Source organism: Bos taurus, chromosome 21 (assembly GCF_002263795.3).
Source record: "Bos taurus isolate L1 Dominette 01449 registration number 42190680 breed Hereford chromosome 21, ARS-UCD2.0, whole genome shotgun sequence".
In the NCBI taxonomy this organism is placed as follows: Eukaryota; Metazoa; Chordata; class Mammalia; order Artiodactyla; family Bovidae; genus Bos; species Bos taurus.
Window position 1 is genome coordinate 31,937,384 of NC_037348.1, and position 17,189 is coordinate 31,954,572.

A 17,189-nucleotide genomic window follows, 5' to 3' on the forward strand; every position below is an offset into this window, starting at 1 on the left:
GGGAAGGTGGTCTCATATTCCCATCTCTTTAAGAATTTTCCATTTTGTTGTGATCCACACATTCAAAGGCTTTGGTGTAGTCAATGAAGCAAAAGCAGACAGCAGAAAAACAAACATACACATGAACACATCTACACCTATTTCTGTACCTAGCTGTGTACAGGTATTTTAAAAGAAATTTAAGCTCATACCAATGCTTCCAAATTCAATCACCTATTTGTTGTTGTTGTTCAGTCGCTAAGCAGCGTCTGACTCTTTGTGACACCGTGAACTGCAGCACGCCAGGTTTCCCTGTTCTTCATTATCTTCCTAAGTTTGCTCAAATTCATGTCCATTGAGTCAGTGATGCTATCTAACCATCTCATCCTCTGTCTTCCCCTTCTCCTCTTGCCGTCAATCTTTCCCAGCATCAGGGTCTTTTCCAGTGAGTCAGCTCTTCACATCAATCACCTATAGTTCATTCTAAACTTCTCCCTTTCCATATTGTAAATCCTTTCTCTGAAAATGAGAAATTTTATTCCCTTTATATTCAATATCTTATTTTCTTAATATTTCTTATGCGACCAACCCACATCTGCCAGCTACTTCTAATCCATATTTTTTTTAATGAGGTGGGAGAACAAGAGAATAGAGAAGGATCTCTTGTCTTTTTAATGTTCTATAGGACCTGCAGTCAGTTACCTTTTTCATATCTGATAGCAATATTAGTAGTAATATTATCTTTTTCATCACTGATACTAGTTTCCACACTTTCTAATTTCTTTTCTTGATTAACCACAGCAGCAGCTTCTGACTTTGATGATAATGTCTGATGTATGACAGTTCTATTTTATTAATTTCTGCTCTTTATCATTTTCTTCCTTCTGATGTCTCTGGGTTTAGTTTACTTTTTCCCCTAACTTCTTAAGCTGGATATTTTGATCATTGGCTTTCAGCCTTTATTTTATTCCAGAAATTATATGCATTTTAGACAATGGCAAGCCACTCCAGTAGTCTTGCCTAGAAAATCCCATGGATGGAGGAGCCTGGTGGTCTACAGTCCATGGGGTCTCCACGAGTCGGTCGCGACTGAGCAACTTCACTTTCACTTTTCACTTTCATGCAATGGGGAAGGAAATGGCAACCCACTCCAGTGTTCTTGCCTGGAGAATCCCAGGGACGGCAGAGCCTGGTGGGCTGCTGTCTATGGGGTTGCACAGAGTGGGACACGACTGAAGCGACTTAGCAGCAGTAGCAGCAGCAGCACTATAAAGTTTCCTTCAGATATGACTTAGGCTCCATCTCACATATATTATTTTTGTTATTCAGTTCAAAATATTTCCTAATTTCTACTATAATTTGTCCTCTGACCAATAAATTACCCAGATTATTATTGCTGAGACTTCCCCCTAAGGATTTCTATCTTTTCCTGGATCGTGCTCCTACTATTCTTCTGCTTAAGAATTCTTCACTCTCCCTAAGCTGTCTGTAGATTTATTATTTATCACCTAGCTCTTCCAGTTATCCTCAGAGATACGAAAAGTCCCTCTACCCAAACACTTTTACCAGTGTATGATAAAAGAAATACAGGGTATTTGATAAAGAAATACAGGGTATGCTCATTCATTTATTTACAAATGATATAAGTCCACCATAGACAAAAGAATTCAAAAAATATATAAATCTGCATTGTTCAATATGGTAATCACTTGCCACACGTGCTTATCAAGTACATGAAAGGCAGCTACTCTGAACTTAGACTCTGACCAAAAAGAAAGAAAGTAAAATATCTTAATAATAATGATCATAGTAAAAATAATAATAATCATACTTATTACATGTTGAAATAATTTTTGATGTATTGGGTTAAATTTAAAATATTATGTAAGTTATTTTCATATGTTTCTTTTTGCCTTTTTAATGTAACAAGTAGGAAATTTAGAAGTACATATGTGGCTCATGTTATATTTCTATTGGGCAGCATGGACAGGTTATAGTAATGTGGCAAATCTAAAAAGATGAGATATTTTTAAATGATAAGTTTCTGATTCTACCCTTTGATCCAGTAACTAACTGTGCAAGTAAAATATCAGGCAGAGGAGGTTGGTCTTAACAACACATGACACATATAAAAAAGACTGTAATTTCACTTGACACTAAACTCAAGTTGAGTAAATAGTTTGCTGAGCCAGAGGAAAAACTGAATATGGCCTCACACTTCAATAATACAATTATAATAGCAACTATGAAAAGGCTGGGGGTCTGATCAGCATAAGGTAAAATGAGACCACTTCCTCTGTGGGTTTTCTGTCTGTGTGAAACATTTTTTTTACTGCTAACCTGAATTTCCACTCTCTTTCTAGTTTGGGGAATTGGGTTTTTGCACAGACATAAAAGGAGAAGATCTTCCTGCTCTCTACTACTTGACAGTTAAGCACAGTAATATGATTGGAACTTAACCAATCAGACTCACTTGCCTGGGACTCTGAATCTCAAGCAAGCAAGGCAAAGATAAAGAGGAAATGGTGGTATTTAAAAAAACAGCAATACATCCTAGCCAGATGTTTCTCTGCAGAACCTCCCTGGTTTCTGCCTATTTTCTAACCCTGATTCATGGGTTTTAGTATTAAATCTGTGACCTGTCCTCTCGAAGAATTAATTTTTCTATTTAATCAGCTAGAGTCTAATTCTGTTGCTAGCTACTTGCTAGCCACTAAGCCATGGTAAGCACAATTTAAGGAGGATAGATAGATAAAGTAGAACACAATAAACCAAGTGTGATAATAAGGAAGATTTTAACATCAGATTATAGTAGGAACTACAGTAAGAACTGGATGACTAGGCTTAAAGACTAATGGGATGGTATGATAAACATCTTCACATGAGAGGTTGTCATAAAAGGGATTATATTATTTCCACATAAATACAAGTTATAGAACAAAGAACACTCAGTGAAAATGACAGATTTTCACCTGCCAGAGCTGTCTCAAAAAGAGAATTATTTACCAGAGGGAATACGGTCAAGGGTAACAGTATAATGGGTAGGTGGATTAGACAACTGTACTAACAGTTCTAAGATTCTATGATTTACTCACCAAAATAAAATGTTAGAAATCCACAATGTGTCAAAACACTGAATCAATGAAATTCAAACCAGAAGAGAGAGGTATTCAGTGATTTGAAACATCAACAGCATGCTAGCAAATGCTGCTCTTTAGCCTGAGTGAATTAAACAGAAGATTATTCCCTCAGATGTCCAATGTAACATTTATCAGTGGTACTTTATGACAGAAATTAATTATAATCTACAATCCCTCTTAAAGCAAATTTCTACCCTCTCCAGTCTTGTTTAGAAATTTTTATTCTAAAGAATGGGCTGAATAAGTAAAACTATTAGTGACAAAAGATGTTACATAATGAGTAAATTTCAGAGGATTATCTTATGAATGAAGAAGTCACATAGTCTATAGTCAGTCACTTAATTTTAAGATAACATGAGTTTAGTGATCTGGTTGTGACAGCACAGAACCCAAGCCCCACTGCATTGACTCCTGGCCCACTGCTCTTTCTGCTAAGTCATACCTCCAAGATGTTCTATACCAGCAGCAAGAAAAATAAAAAGAAGAAAAGATAGGAATGAAAAAAGTTACTAGCAAATCCATTATCAAGGGCATGCTTCCCTCCAGTGTTCTTCATCAACATTTTTTACATTTACTACTAAACTGAAGCTTTCTGAAATCAAATTTAAAAAATAATAACTGTTAGTCTTTTAAATAATCTTTAATTCTGCTAACATATATGTGAAATCATCAGTTTAAAAAGAAATATATATGGAAAAGTAAATGTTTAAAATTTTACCAGCATTTCTAAGGCAAATAATACAAAGCTGAATATATCAAAGGCCATTATAATTATGCATGATGTAAAACCAGTTTTAATAATACGGGTTACCTGCATTCTGTTTATCAAATACAGCATTTGCACAGACACTAAGCCTCCAATTACAAAATATATTTCAAACTGACTGGATTTCACAGGAATCACTTCTAATTCAGTTTATCTGCACTCTAATTTTCCTCTTTAGAAAATCCAAAATCACATTACTGTGACACTACATTCTACTCATCTTGCATTTTTTCTTAGCACTGACTAGTTTTACATGAGAGTAGCAATGAAAATTTTACACAAAAAGATTTAAAAGCATAAGCCACTAAGATCCACTCCACATCTGACAAAAGGGAATTGATGTCAGGTTTAGCTATGTGCGGACATTGCTTAACTGGCCATAGTTGCCATGTTTCGTCTTAAATGCTAAGACAAAGAACTTTAAAGTGTATTCACTTTACCAGTATCATAGTATTCTCATCTTACTGTAAAGGCATGCCAGTCCCACTTTACTATAAAAGGCAACTTTCCAATTCTCCCAGAAGATGACTATCAGAAAATGACAGCCAGCTATAAAGATGGTTATTTGTTTTAAAAATATATTACTTTTCCATAACAAAGTACTGGACTCATGGTTTAGTATCAGTGGGCCTCAAAGACCTCAAAAACACTTTTCACTTACAAATTTTTTTTTTAAAACATACAGGTACACTTTGGAAACCAAACCCAAGACTAATAATAAATACATGCCAAGTTATTCATAAATGAAATATAGTACCAACCTCACTTTAGTCATAAAAATTATATTCTACTTTAAAAGACTCTCCTGACATAGAAGTACTGTTTATTTTCTTTCTAAGGTAATCTTATTGCCAAATCACTGGTAATGAAAGTTTTCTGTGATCAGGAAAAGGAAAATTTTTTAAATTTAGTTGACTTCCTTTTCTCAACTCTACTAATACAATTCAAATTCTTTAATTAAATTCATTAACTTAAGCGACCTACTTTAGGGCACAGAAAGATTTAATTCCCAATAATTTCCTTTAAAAGTTGTCTACTGATTTCCTTTTTCACTGAAAGAAAAGAAGAAACCCCCTAAAAGGCAAGAATATAAGCAGCTATACTTCTGATACAAGTTGGCACAGAGAAAGTGCATTTGGTGGCTTAAACAACCTATTTTAAGGAATGTTTAGCTCACCGTTATCAGAAATGATCAGAGTGGTACCATGCAGCTGTAACCTGAGTCATGTTTTACGAACAAGGGAATACAAACAAGACAAGCAGCTGGAGCAGCCTCCCAGTCACTGATGCACATCTTTCTCCTTGCAGCTATGAAGGCTATTTTGTTAAGCAGGATGAACAGAACAAAAGTGGCTCTGAAAGTAACGTTATAGGCATTCAGATAACTACATATAGATGTACAGCTAAAATTACCAATTAGTTTACCAATTGGCTGCAACGGATTCGATCGGTTTGTAACTAATTCTAGTTACTGGCGCACAGCAGGATGGTTGGCGCCATCCCTCTGTCCTTCTGACACACAATACTAGGTGCACAGACCCTTGGGCCCAGACATCAATACAGCCCTCCAACTCAGCTGCAGGAATGAGCACAGTTGTGCCCTCTGTGATGATGAAAGAAGTGGAAATAACCATCACATGAGAAGTCAGTGATGAAGGGACTCTTACAAAAAGAAAATGCTTTACAAAAAGTGAAACAAGTTTTAAAAAGCATTTTTTTAAACTGCTAATCTAATTTTTAAAAAAGAAATCATCTGAAAGCAAAATGGCAAATAAATCACTTTCAAAAACTGTCTAATAATATTATTGACCCAGTCATCTTCATTCCTTTATCATTCACCTCTTTCAAATATCTCCCCTTAATTCTCAATATAAGCAAGCTGGAAAAAGAATACATACATAATATATTCAACAAATAAAAGCCTACCAAATGAAAATCTGCTAATGAAAAGCATTCTCCTATAATTTAATCCTTACCAGGATCTTTTTGGATAAACAAAATTTGCAGTTGCCTGGGTAGTGATACAAATATGTTGCTTCAGTGGCTAACTAATTTTTAATCGCAACTCATTTGGAAGTTGCTGGACTAGATGCTCTTATGCTATTTCCCATTATGAAAACCGAGAGACCTATTGTGACTAAGTGTAAGTAGACAAAAATGCTCAAAACAATTATTATAATGCTCAAAATCAACACTGCTGTTGCTGTTCAGTCGTGTCTGACTCTTTGCTAGCCCATGGACTGCAACACACCAGGCTTCCGTGTCCTTCACTATCTCCCTGAGATTGCTCAAACTCATGTCCGAGTCGATGACATCATCCAACCATCTCGTCCTCTGTTGTCCCCTTCTCCTCCTGCCTTCAACTTTTCCCAGCATCAAGGTCTTTTCCAGTGAGCTGGCTCTTCACATCAGGTGGCCAAAGTATTGGAGTTTCAGCATCAGCATCAGTCCTTGCAATGAATATTCACAGTTGATTTCCTTTAGGATTGACTGGTTTGTTCGTGCAGTCCAAGGGAGTCTCAAGAGTATTCTCCAACACTGCCGGGGACCAGCCCCGGCTGATCCAGGGTATTCGAAGGAGAGATGGCGTAGGCGAAGATCAGGAAACAATTGCTTAATTAAATGTTAATTAAGGATATAAAGAGTAATAGAATGAGGATAGCTCAGTGAGGAAATTTAGTGGAAAAAAGAGGCTGAAATAAGGATAGCTCAGTGAGGAAATTCAGTGGAGAAAAGAGGCTGAATAATTCAGCCAGAAGGTAAGAGAAAGAACGACATGGTGAGACCAAGTTTCGGTGAACAAGGCCCCGCACTTTATTTTCCAAAGTAGTTTTTATACCTTAAGTTATGCATAGAGGATAATGGGGGAAGGGGTAGAGTCAGGCAGCAAGCCAGGCTTTCTTCCTGCAAACTTATCATATGCAAAAGCTTAGGTGATTTGCATCATCTTCTGGCCCGGAGGCCTGTTAACATTTTAAGACCTTTTCTTCAGAAAACTTATTTTTCTCTAAAGGTGATTGGTCAGGAGCCACCATCCAAAAGCATTAGATAAAGTTGCATTCCTACAGAGCAAAGGTGTGGTGGGCTATAACAAGAAAAAGAATTAACTCAAGGGTCCCAGGTTACAAACATTAAAGCTACTACTTACACCAATTATATTAATCAATACATTGCCAGGGACACAGCAGGTAAGGGATATGGAAACTTAGCAGCAAACATTGGCCCAAAAAGTGAAAATCCCTTCACCAATACAATTTCTAATCAATCTTTTAACTACTCAAAAGAATCTGTGTTTAGACAGTTTAGAACATCTCCTGCCTCTCACAGTTGGGAGGCTCTGAACAATCACATGTGGCTGGAAAAACCTATTCAGGCAGGCTAGAGGATTTCCAAAGGAGTTTGTAGGTTAAACACTGTCACACCCAGGAATTATTAACTGGAGCTGTAAGCTAACTCTTTTTTCAGAGAGGTAGTAGGGGACAGCCCCCCATAAAGTCAGAGGTGTGGGTGAAAGCACAAAGCAGAAAGTAGGCAGACTCTGGTTTTGGGGGTATATGCTCGAGAATTTCCAGGGGGACTCCTGAAGCTCGATCCCGCCTTTGTGTGTGCCGAGCCTCCTTCCTCATGACCTTTGTCATGGGCGGAGTTCCTCACTGGCTCCCAGCAGTGATAGAATTCCAGTTGAGCTATTCCAGATCCTGAAAGACGATGCTGTGGAAAGTGCTGTACTCAATATGCAATATGCACTCAATATGCAATATACCGGCTCCCAGCACAACACCACAATTCAAAAGCATCAGTTCTTCAGCATCCAGCTTTTCTTATGGTCCAACTCTCACATCCATACACGACTAATGGAAAAACCATAGCTTTGACTATACGAACCTTTGTTGACAAAGTCATGTTTCTCCTTTTTAATATGCTATCTAGGATTGTCATAGCTTTTCTTCCAAGGAGCGAGCATGTTTTAATTTCATAGCTGCAGTCAGTATCTGCAGTGATTTTGGAGCCCCCAAAAATAAAGTCTGTCACTGTTTCCATTTTTTCCCCATCTATTTGCCATGAATTGCCAACATCCGCTGGATCATGGAAAAAGCAAGAAAGTTCCAGAAAAACATCTATTTCTGCTTTATTGACTATGCCAAAGCCTTTGACTGTGTGGATCACAATAAACTGTGGAAAATTCTGAAAGAGATGGGAATACCAGACCACATGACCTGCCTCTTGAGAAATCTGTATGCAGGTCAGGAAGCAACAGTTAGAACTGGACATGGAACAACAGACTGGTTCCCAATAGGAAAAGGAGTACATCAAGGCTGTATATTGTCACCCTGTTTATTTAACGTATATGCAGAGTACATCATGAGAAACGCTGGACTGGAAGAAACACAGTTGGAATCAAGATTGCCAGGAGAAATATCAATAACCTCAGATATGCAGATGACACCACCCTTATGGCAGAAAGTGAAGAGGAACTAAAAAGCCTCTTGATGAAAGTGAAAGAGGAGAGTGAAAAAGTTGGCTTAAAGCTCAACATTCAGAAAACAAAGATCATGGCATCTGGTCCCATCACTTCATGGGAAATAGATGGGGAAACAGTGGAAACAGTGTCAGACTTTATTTTTCTGGGCTCCAAAATCACTGCAGATGGTGACTGCAGCCATGAAATTAAAAGACCCTTACTCCTTGGAAGGAAAGTTATGACCAACCTAGATAGCATATTCAAAAGCAGAGACATTACTTTGCCAACAAAGGTCTGTCTAGTCAAGGCTATGGTTTTTCCTGTGGTCATGTACGGATGTGAGAGTTGGACTGTGAAGAAGGCTGAGCGCCTAAGAATTGATGCTTTTGAATTGTGGTGTTGGAGAAGACTCTTGAGAGTCCCTTGGACTGCAAGGAGACCCAACCAGTTCATTCTGAAGGAGATCAGCCCTGGGATTTCTTTGGAAGGAATGATGCGAAAGCTGAAACTCCAGTACTTTGGCCACCTCATGCGAAGAGTTGACTCATTGGAAAAGACTCTGATGCTGGGAGGGATTGGGGGCAAGAGGAGAAGGGGACGACAGAGGATGAGATGGCTGGATGGCATCACTGACTTGATGGACGTGAGTCTGAGTGAACTCCGGGAGTTGGTGATGGACAGGGAGGCCTGGCGTGCTGCGATTCATGGGGTCGCAAAGAGTCGGACACGACTGAGCGACTGATCTGATCTGATCTGATGGGACTGGATGTCATGACCTTTGTTTACTGAATATTGAGTTTTAAACCAGATTTTCACTCTCCTCTTTCACCTTCATTAAGTGGCTCTTTAGTTCCTCTTTGTTTTCTGCCATTAGGGTGGTGTCATCTGGATATCTGAGTTTATGCGGTTTCTCCCAGCAATCTTGAGTCCAGCTTGAGCTTCATTCAGCCCAGCATTTCACATGATGTACTCTGCATAGAAGTTAAATAAGCAGGGTGACAATATACAGCCTTGATGTACTCCTTTCCCAACTTTGAACCAGTCTGTTGTTCCATGTCTGGTTCTAACTATTGCTTCTTGACCTCCATACAGGTTTCTCAGAAGGCAGGTAAGGTGGTCTGGTATTCCTATCTCTTTAAGAATTTTCCACAGTTTGTTGTGATCCACACAATCAAAGGCTTTAGCATAGTCAATGAAGCAGAAGTAGATGTTTTTCTGGAATTCCCTTGCTTCTTCTATGATCCAGCACGTGTTGGCAATTTGATCTCTGGTTCCTCTGCCTTTTCTAAATCCAGCTTGTACATCTGGAAGTTCTCAGTTCATGTAGTGTTAAAACCTGGCTTGAAGGATTTTGAGCATTCCCTTGCTAATTGACTATGCTCCAATATAAAATAAAAAGTTTAAAATTAAATTAAATTTAAAAAATGTAACACATATAATTAATAATAAGACAGCAAAATGTGTAAAGCAAAAAAATCCCAGAAATTCAAAGAGATATTGAAGAAATTACAATAGTAGTGGGAGACTAAAATATTTCAGTGCCTGAGAGATCAAGGACATTAAAAAACAAGCTAATAATTTAGAGTATGTAAACAGTAACTTTAAAAATATAAACATTAATTTTTATCTATAGAGAATCCACTTTACCTACTCCTATCTTGTCCAAAGGATATTTGCAAATACTTAACTTCTTTACTTTCTCCCATCTATCAGGCTTCTGTGATAACCATTTCCTTCCCCATGAAACTTCAGTTCCATGGTCCACTACTCCAACTATTCTCTTAACTTCTTCAATCCTTTACTTAATGATATTCCACTGAATCTGCCTTAAAAATTCCAACTCATGACTAATTCATCTACCCACCATCTTTGGGCATTTTTAGCAAGTGACTGAATGCTAGTAAGTATTCCGTCAGGGTAGAAGGGAATCACATAACTGTGTAGACGTATCTTTACCCCAACAACATATGTAGTCTCATTGCTTCACACAGACATGTAACATCTATTTACTATTTAACTACATAGTATTTATCTATTACTATGTTCCAGTTCCAGTTTCAAGAACTGATGACAGAGTGGTAAACGAGACAGTGTGGTTTCTGTCTGCTGGGAGCTTAATGTCTAGTAAGGGAGACAGAAGGAGAAGGCAATGTCACCCCACTCCAGTACTCTTGCCTGGAAAATCCCATGGATGGAGGAGCCTGGTAGGCTGCAGTCCACGGGGTCGAAAAGAGTCGGACATGACTAAGCGACTTCATTTTCACTTTTCACTTTCATGCATTGGAGAAGGAAATGGCAACCCACTCCAGTGTTCTTGCCTGGAGAATCCCAGGGACCGGGGAGCCTGGTGGGCGGCCATCTACAGGGTCGCACAGAGTCAGACATAACTTTAGTGACTTAGCAGTAGCAGCAAGGAAGACAGATATAAAAACAACAAAATAAACAATTATGTAGTTTCAACTGTGATAAAATGTTTCTAGGGAAAGTATGCTATGACAGTACAGTCATGCCATATGTGCCCAAGCAGAACCCATGGATATCCAGGGCTGAATGTATTACATCATTTTATAAAAGGGGCTTGAGCATCCGTGGATATTGGTATCCACATGGCAAGAGTAGGAGAGGTGTCTTGGAACCAATCCTATGCAGATATGAGGGTGAACTCTATATTAGCAGGGAACCTGATTTAGTCTGAAACATGATAAGCTCCCCTGAGAAAGTGACCTTAAATTGAAACCTATACTAGAAATGGGAGTTACGTAAAAGGGATGGGGGAGGTGAAGAGGTGCTGGGCAAGAAGAACGAGGATGAGTGTCTTGGCAAAAAAAATCAGAATGTGGAAAGGTCTGAAGACTTGTGGGTACCTGACATGTTTGAGTAATTGAAAGAAGGCTCGTTTAAATGAGGCAGAAGGGAGGAGAGAAAAATGGTGTGAAATGAGGTTTACACAATTCAACTCACTCAAGATTTGAAGGTCAGGCTGGAGATTTTAATGCACAGAGCATTGGGAAACTTCTGAGGAGCTATAATCAAAGAAATCAGAGCTCATATTTGTTTTTTTTAAGAATCAGTTTGTCTATCGTATAGAGAATGGATTGGAAGGATGCAGGGAGTCCTGCTAAAAGATTTCAATTGTGATCCAGGGATTTCACTAAGATAATGGCAGCTTGGACTAGAATGGTAGCAGTAGAGAATAAGAGAAGTGGACAGGCTGGAAAGATTTAGGAGGTAATACTCAAAGAGTATTAAAAAGCAGAGACAGGACTTTGCCAACAAAGGTCTATCTAGTCAAAGCTATGGCTTTTCCAGTACGGATGTGAGAGTTGGACTATAAAGAAAACTGAGCACCAAAGAATTGATACTTTTGAACTGTGGTGGTGGAGAAGACTCTTGAGAGTCCCTTAGACAGCAAGGAGATAAAACCAGTCCATCCTAAAGGAAATCAGTCCTGAATATTCATTGGAAGGACTGATGCTGAAGCTGAAACTCCAATATTTTGGCCATTTGATGCAAAGAACTGACTCACTGGAAAAGACCCTGATGCTGGGAAAGGTTGAAGACAGGAGGAGAATGGGACAACAGAGGATGAAATGGTTGGATGGCATCACCACCTCAATGGACATGAGTTTGAGTAAGCTCTAGGAGTTGGTGATGGGACAGGGAAGCCTGGTGTGCTACAGTCCATTGGGTCGTCAAGAGTCAGACACGACTTAGTGACTGAACTGAATTGAACTCAAAGAGGTCCATTCATTGGACAGTGGCTGGTGTGGGGTGAAGGGAGGAAGATGGAGGGACTACCTGCCAATTCAGGGAAGAAAAATATATCTCCAGGTTTAGGGTAGAGGGAGTCATCATGAACTTGTTTCTATATACATCAGTTTGACATGCTTATGAAATATCCAAGTGGAGATGCGAACAAGGCTATTTGGATATACAAGTCTGAAAATCAGAAGAAAAGTATAGGCTAGAGATATAAATTTAAGAATCATCAGGAAATCAACAATAAATTAAGCCATGGCATGGAAAAAACGCAGAGGGAGAAACTAATAGTGAGAAAAGAAGATGGTTTAAGACGAGCCTTAATGAATTCCCAAAAGCTAAAGGTCAGGTGGAAAAGGAAAAGCCAACAAAGAGGAAGCAGAGGCAGCAACCAACAAAGAAGGAAGAAAGCTAGCAGTGGTGGTTCTATAAAAGCCAAAGGAGAGAGTGCTGAAATCGCGGCGTGGCCAACAGAGTGAAATGCTACTCAGAGATCAAGGGAGGGACTGAAAAACACCCACCGAGCAACACTGAGTGACTTTAATAAGAGTTTAACAGGAGCTCTGATAGGGATGTGACACCAGGTTGGAGTAGACAAATAAGTTCCTGAGAGAAAAGGGAATAGAGGCCGCAAAAAGGCAGCTGTCTTCTAGAAACTTGGCTAAGAAGGAGAGAGGAAAATGGGGTCTGGGACAGTGGATGAAAGGATAAGTAAAACAGAGATAGGGTTTGGGGGTTTCTTCTTGTTGTTTTTATTGTTGTAGATTAGAATGGAAGAGAAATAAGCGAGTAGTGTGCTGATGGGAGAAGACTCTAATAAGGAAAACTGAACATACAGAAAAGAGAAGAATTTCCAGTCTCAACTGTGACCTTCAAGGTTGCTGGGCAACCCCGTGGCTTCCAAAAGTCTGCCCTTCATTCTCCATCACAGTTATTTCAGATCTTTCCACCCTCTTCCAACTTCCAACCTCACACCTCCTACTTCTTGAAAATATAAAAGGGCAAAGAACCGCTCAAATGGAATTCCAAATTCTTATCACAAGTTTCCACCTTGATCCCATCTGTTCTTGTCCCTCTTGAATGCCAAGCTTTCTCTCAACTGCAGGCATTCTTAACCTATGTACCACTCCTTCCTCTTCCATGGCCTTGGGGATGTTCCTATTCTCCTATATTCTTCCTGCTTCTATAATGATTCTTCTCTGTCCTGGATCTACATTCCCCTTTCTCCATCTGTGACTTCTCCTTTCATCTAACTATAAAATTTATTTTCTTTTTATTGTATGTTATACTTTTCTAAGCATTTTCTCACATCTCATTTTGATCCTGACTTAACTTGTTGAAATGAGAAGTCTCAACTATTGAGATATAAACATAGAATACTTTTATCTTTTTCCACATATAACTAGCTACTCAGCTGAATCCTTAACCTGCTGAGTATGCTCAGTGAAATCCACAATTTTTCAGCCACATTCAATTATCCAAGTTTAATTTTTAAATCCTATCTTCATACAATCTGCCTATTGTTGTCTGACAACCTAGCACAAGTGAGAATTAGATAGCCTTTAGCAGATGCCTGTGAGGGGGAAGAACATGGTTTATTTTCACAGAGTCGTTCCTCTCTTCCTCCTCTGTACCCCTTAACACTATCCTACATTCACAAACTTATGTCCCTGCCATAAGTGGCAGTTGTGGGAACAGAGCAATATTCCACTTATAGAGCTTACCAGGTATTAGTGATGGATCTTCAATAGTCATCAGCCAGTCCTTCTCCAGGGACTAAGATGATGCTGACCAACAACAAAATCAAGTGCTGCCAGGCAAAGATGCGTCCCTAATCTTTCTCTGGATCAATGTGAAGTGAGTAGTCCCTACTGATCTCTGCAGTACATGGTAATTTCTGCACAGGGAGCATTCATGATTCTCTAGGCGGTGGTCAGCTTCACCCTGGCTCCCTCTGCCCAAAGCAAGATCTGCCTCAACTCTATCAGACTTTGGTATATTCTACTGATACCTCACCAAGTGTCCTCATAAGAAGTCCCTATTACTCCAACATCTTCACCAATGGCTAAAATCCTTCCCTCACAGAAATCATGAGATGCACTGGGGGTCCTCTTTACTCAATCAGTGACAAGTCCCATCCTAACTCCTTCCAAAGAAAGCTTACTACCCTGAAGTCCCTCTAGGCCCAGCTGGCATGAGCTACTCCAGCAAGCTTGTTATGCCATGAAATCTCTAAGGGAGATGCAGGTACCAGTCTCTATATTCCACGGGGTCCCCAGTATCCCAGAGCCACACATCCAGTTCCCCGCAGGTTGAAATGGAAAACAAGGAGTGGAGACTACACCCCAACAATATGATTTTCCTTAAAAATATTTTAAAACATAAAAAAGTTTTACATGCTGATAGTAACAATATTAATTGTGACAACCAAAGCATAAACTTGGATGATTTCAATCACTGTTCATTCTGAAACCTGTTTCTGTTGAGTCATATTTTTAAGTCAGTCTAAAACATATTTTGGCTGTTTCCAATTTTACAGGAAACACAGCTATTGTTTCAACATGTAATTTTGCTTTGACTCTTCATATATTTCAAAGGTTAAATAATGAATTCCAAGATTTTTAACCATGTTCACTGTAGAAACAGAAGCTGCCTCTGTAATCTTTCTATGAATAGGTATCATCCTGATTTTTCTCAAAATAATTTTATTTAGTATAAATATAGCATATAGTTTGTATCTACTAAAAGGCCAGGCTTCCCAGTGCATTTTCAGAGACAGATTATGCTACGTGTCTGTTTAACATCCTATTACAAACACAAGGTTATCTAAAATTAGAAAACACACCTTACAACGACATCCCAATCCCACCCAGAGTTGTTTATGGTTAGCCATCAATCTCACTTTCCCCTCACCAAAGTTGATGAGGAGAGTGATGAGGAGAGTGATCTCAGTAGAAAAGGGGCAATGTCCAATTAAAGACATTAAACATGAAACCAAAGAATGTGAAAATCTCACTAATGCCACCTACAGTACCAATGGAGAACGCAGCCAAGAGAGATCTTTTAATAAATTGTGTGTGCGTGTGTGTGTGCGCACGTACCTATCTTTTAATTTCTCGCCTAGGACTATATATCAAGACAATTTTCTACCAAATCTTGCACAGAATATAAAAGTACACAATTAGGTAATGCAAACAACAACAAGGATAATCTTAAAAAATCAAAACAAAGAAAAACCTGATGCATTCACAGAAGCCGACAGTAGCATAGTGGCTACAAATGACAGGGGAAATAGGGAGATGCTGGTAAAGGGTACAGACTTTCAGTTTTAAGGTGACTAAGTTCTGAGGATGTAGTGTGTAGCATGGAGATTACAGTTAATACTGAAGGACTGTATACAGAGGTAAATAATCAAGTTAGATAGAGCAAAAACTGGCGAATCCGACGTCAAATGGATTACAAAAACTTAAAGCAAACCTTACCTTACATTCCACCACACTCTGATCTGATTCACAAGTCACATAGATTTCATCTACTGCCCGGCGAAGATTGTCAAAAAGAAATGCCCAGTATCGAGCTCTTAGATCAACTTTCCGAGGGTGTCTTGTTTTAGTGGGACTTTTATCAAAGTGTTTATCTCCAGCTGCAGATGATGTCATTTTACAGTCTACTGTAGTGTTCTGATGAAATAAAACATGAAAAAAAAATTTTTTGATGCCTCCAGGAACTAGATTTTTGTATAAATCACATTTTTCAACATAAATACTTAAAAACACGATGTCTTTCTTTTCACCTTACATCATACTGAATTCACCAAAACAAAGCTTCTCATTTTAAATTAAATCAGCAGGTCTGTAATATCAATTACATGTCTCACTGAAAATTAGGATGATTTTAATGATGAATAGACGCTTGGTCGAAAAGGAGCACTAAAAGGGCTCCTGGTTTACCAAAATACATGTATGGCACATTTAAATACATTACCAAATAACAGATACCCATTTCATCATTGTGAAACTGCTGGCATATACTCCTTTCATTTAGAAATGACATATTCTCTACTTATATTCGGTTACTTAAACTTTATCTTAAACCATTTTTCCACTGAAAGTAAAAATCAATATATAAACACGAAACAATTTACTAGAAAAGAATACTGACGAAGAAAACCAAGCATCAGCTGCAGAGCAGATTCACCAAATAAAGTAACTACAGCATTCATATGATCCAGTCTTTCCTTGGTTGCACAGGCAGATTTTGGAAATACAAGATTATATTCTATACTTTTATAGACTACCAAAGAATCATTCCACCACAAACATGAGTGTGTAGTTTATAGGAAGACTTGAACCTTCTCACTAGAAGTACAAACGAGTTGCTTTTCTCTCTGTGGCTACTTAAACTGAGAAGTAAATAAATGCTTGTACCACAGTTAGAACAGCAAACACTCCCAAGTTTCTTTGGGTTGTCCTGGATGTGTGTAAGCCATTCCTATTAGCTGGTTTGTTTTCCCTTCTTCATATAAGAGTCCCAGAGTGAAGAACACCCAAAATAGAAGCTAATAGGCTTCAGTTTTGTTTTACACTTTGGCCTTCAAAGTAACAGTGATTTCTATACTTGAAAACTCTTTTCTAGCCAGCCTTTGGCTTATACAGAATCTTCGTTACCAAAAGGCAAGCAAACAAAACATTTACACACACAAAGACACACACACTTAAGAGGCTGAGATGGAGCTGCTCATCCTCCTTCCACAGTCCCACATCCAGATGAAGGCTGTCAGACCCAGCAAATAAAAATTAGTAACTATTTTATCTGACAGTCCTAATCCAGGCCCAAATTCTCAACACTCAAGCAATAAAATTTAAAGTAATCATCAACAACCCACAAAACTTTTGCCTTAACGGCTCTCCAAGTACTTTCCAACTCTAGTAGTAATGATTTAATTATGATGGCAAATATCCCCTTATACAAATTTTAAAGTATGTATTATTAACTGTATTTTACAGCTTAGGAAACTGAGATTTAGAGGCTGGTTTGTCCAAGATCACAGAGCCACAGGAGACCATCTTCCAGTTAGAGCTCT

General features: G+C 38.6%; 1 protein-coding gene across 4 annotated transcripts in view; it reads right to left on the reverse strand.

Moving 5' to 3' along the window:
* SCAPER (S-phase cyclin A associated protein in the ER) overlaps window positions 1–17,189 on the reverse strand; it is a 423,604-nt gene that overhangs the window by 340,986 nt on the left and 65,429 nt on the right. For all 4 annotated transcript variants that reach the window (XM_010817116.3, XM_010817115.3, XM_059879316.1 and 1 more), the window contains exon 5: window positions 15,589–15,786. In XM_010817116.3, the coding sequence (XP_010815418.2) occupies window positions 15,589–15,786 (198 nt within the window). The remainder of the gene's footprint in view (window positions 1–15,588; window positions 15,787–17,189) is intronic.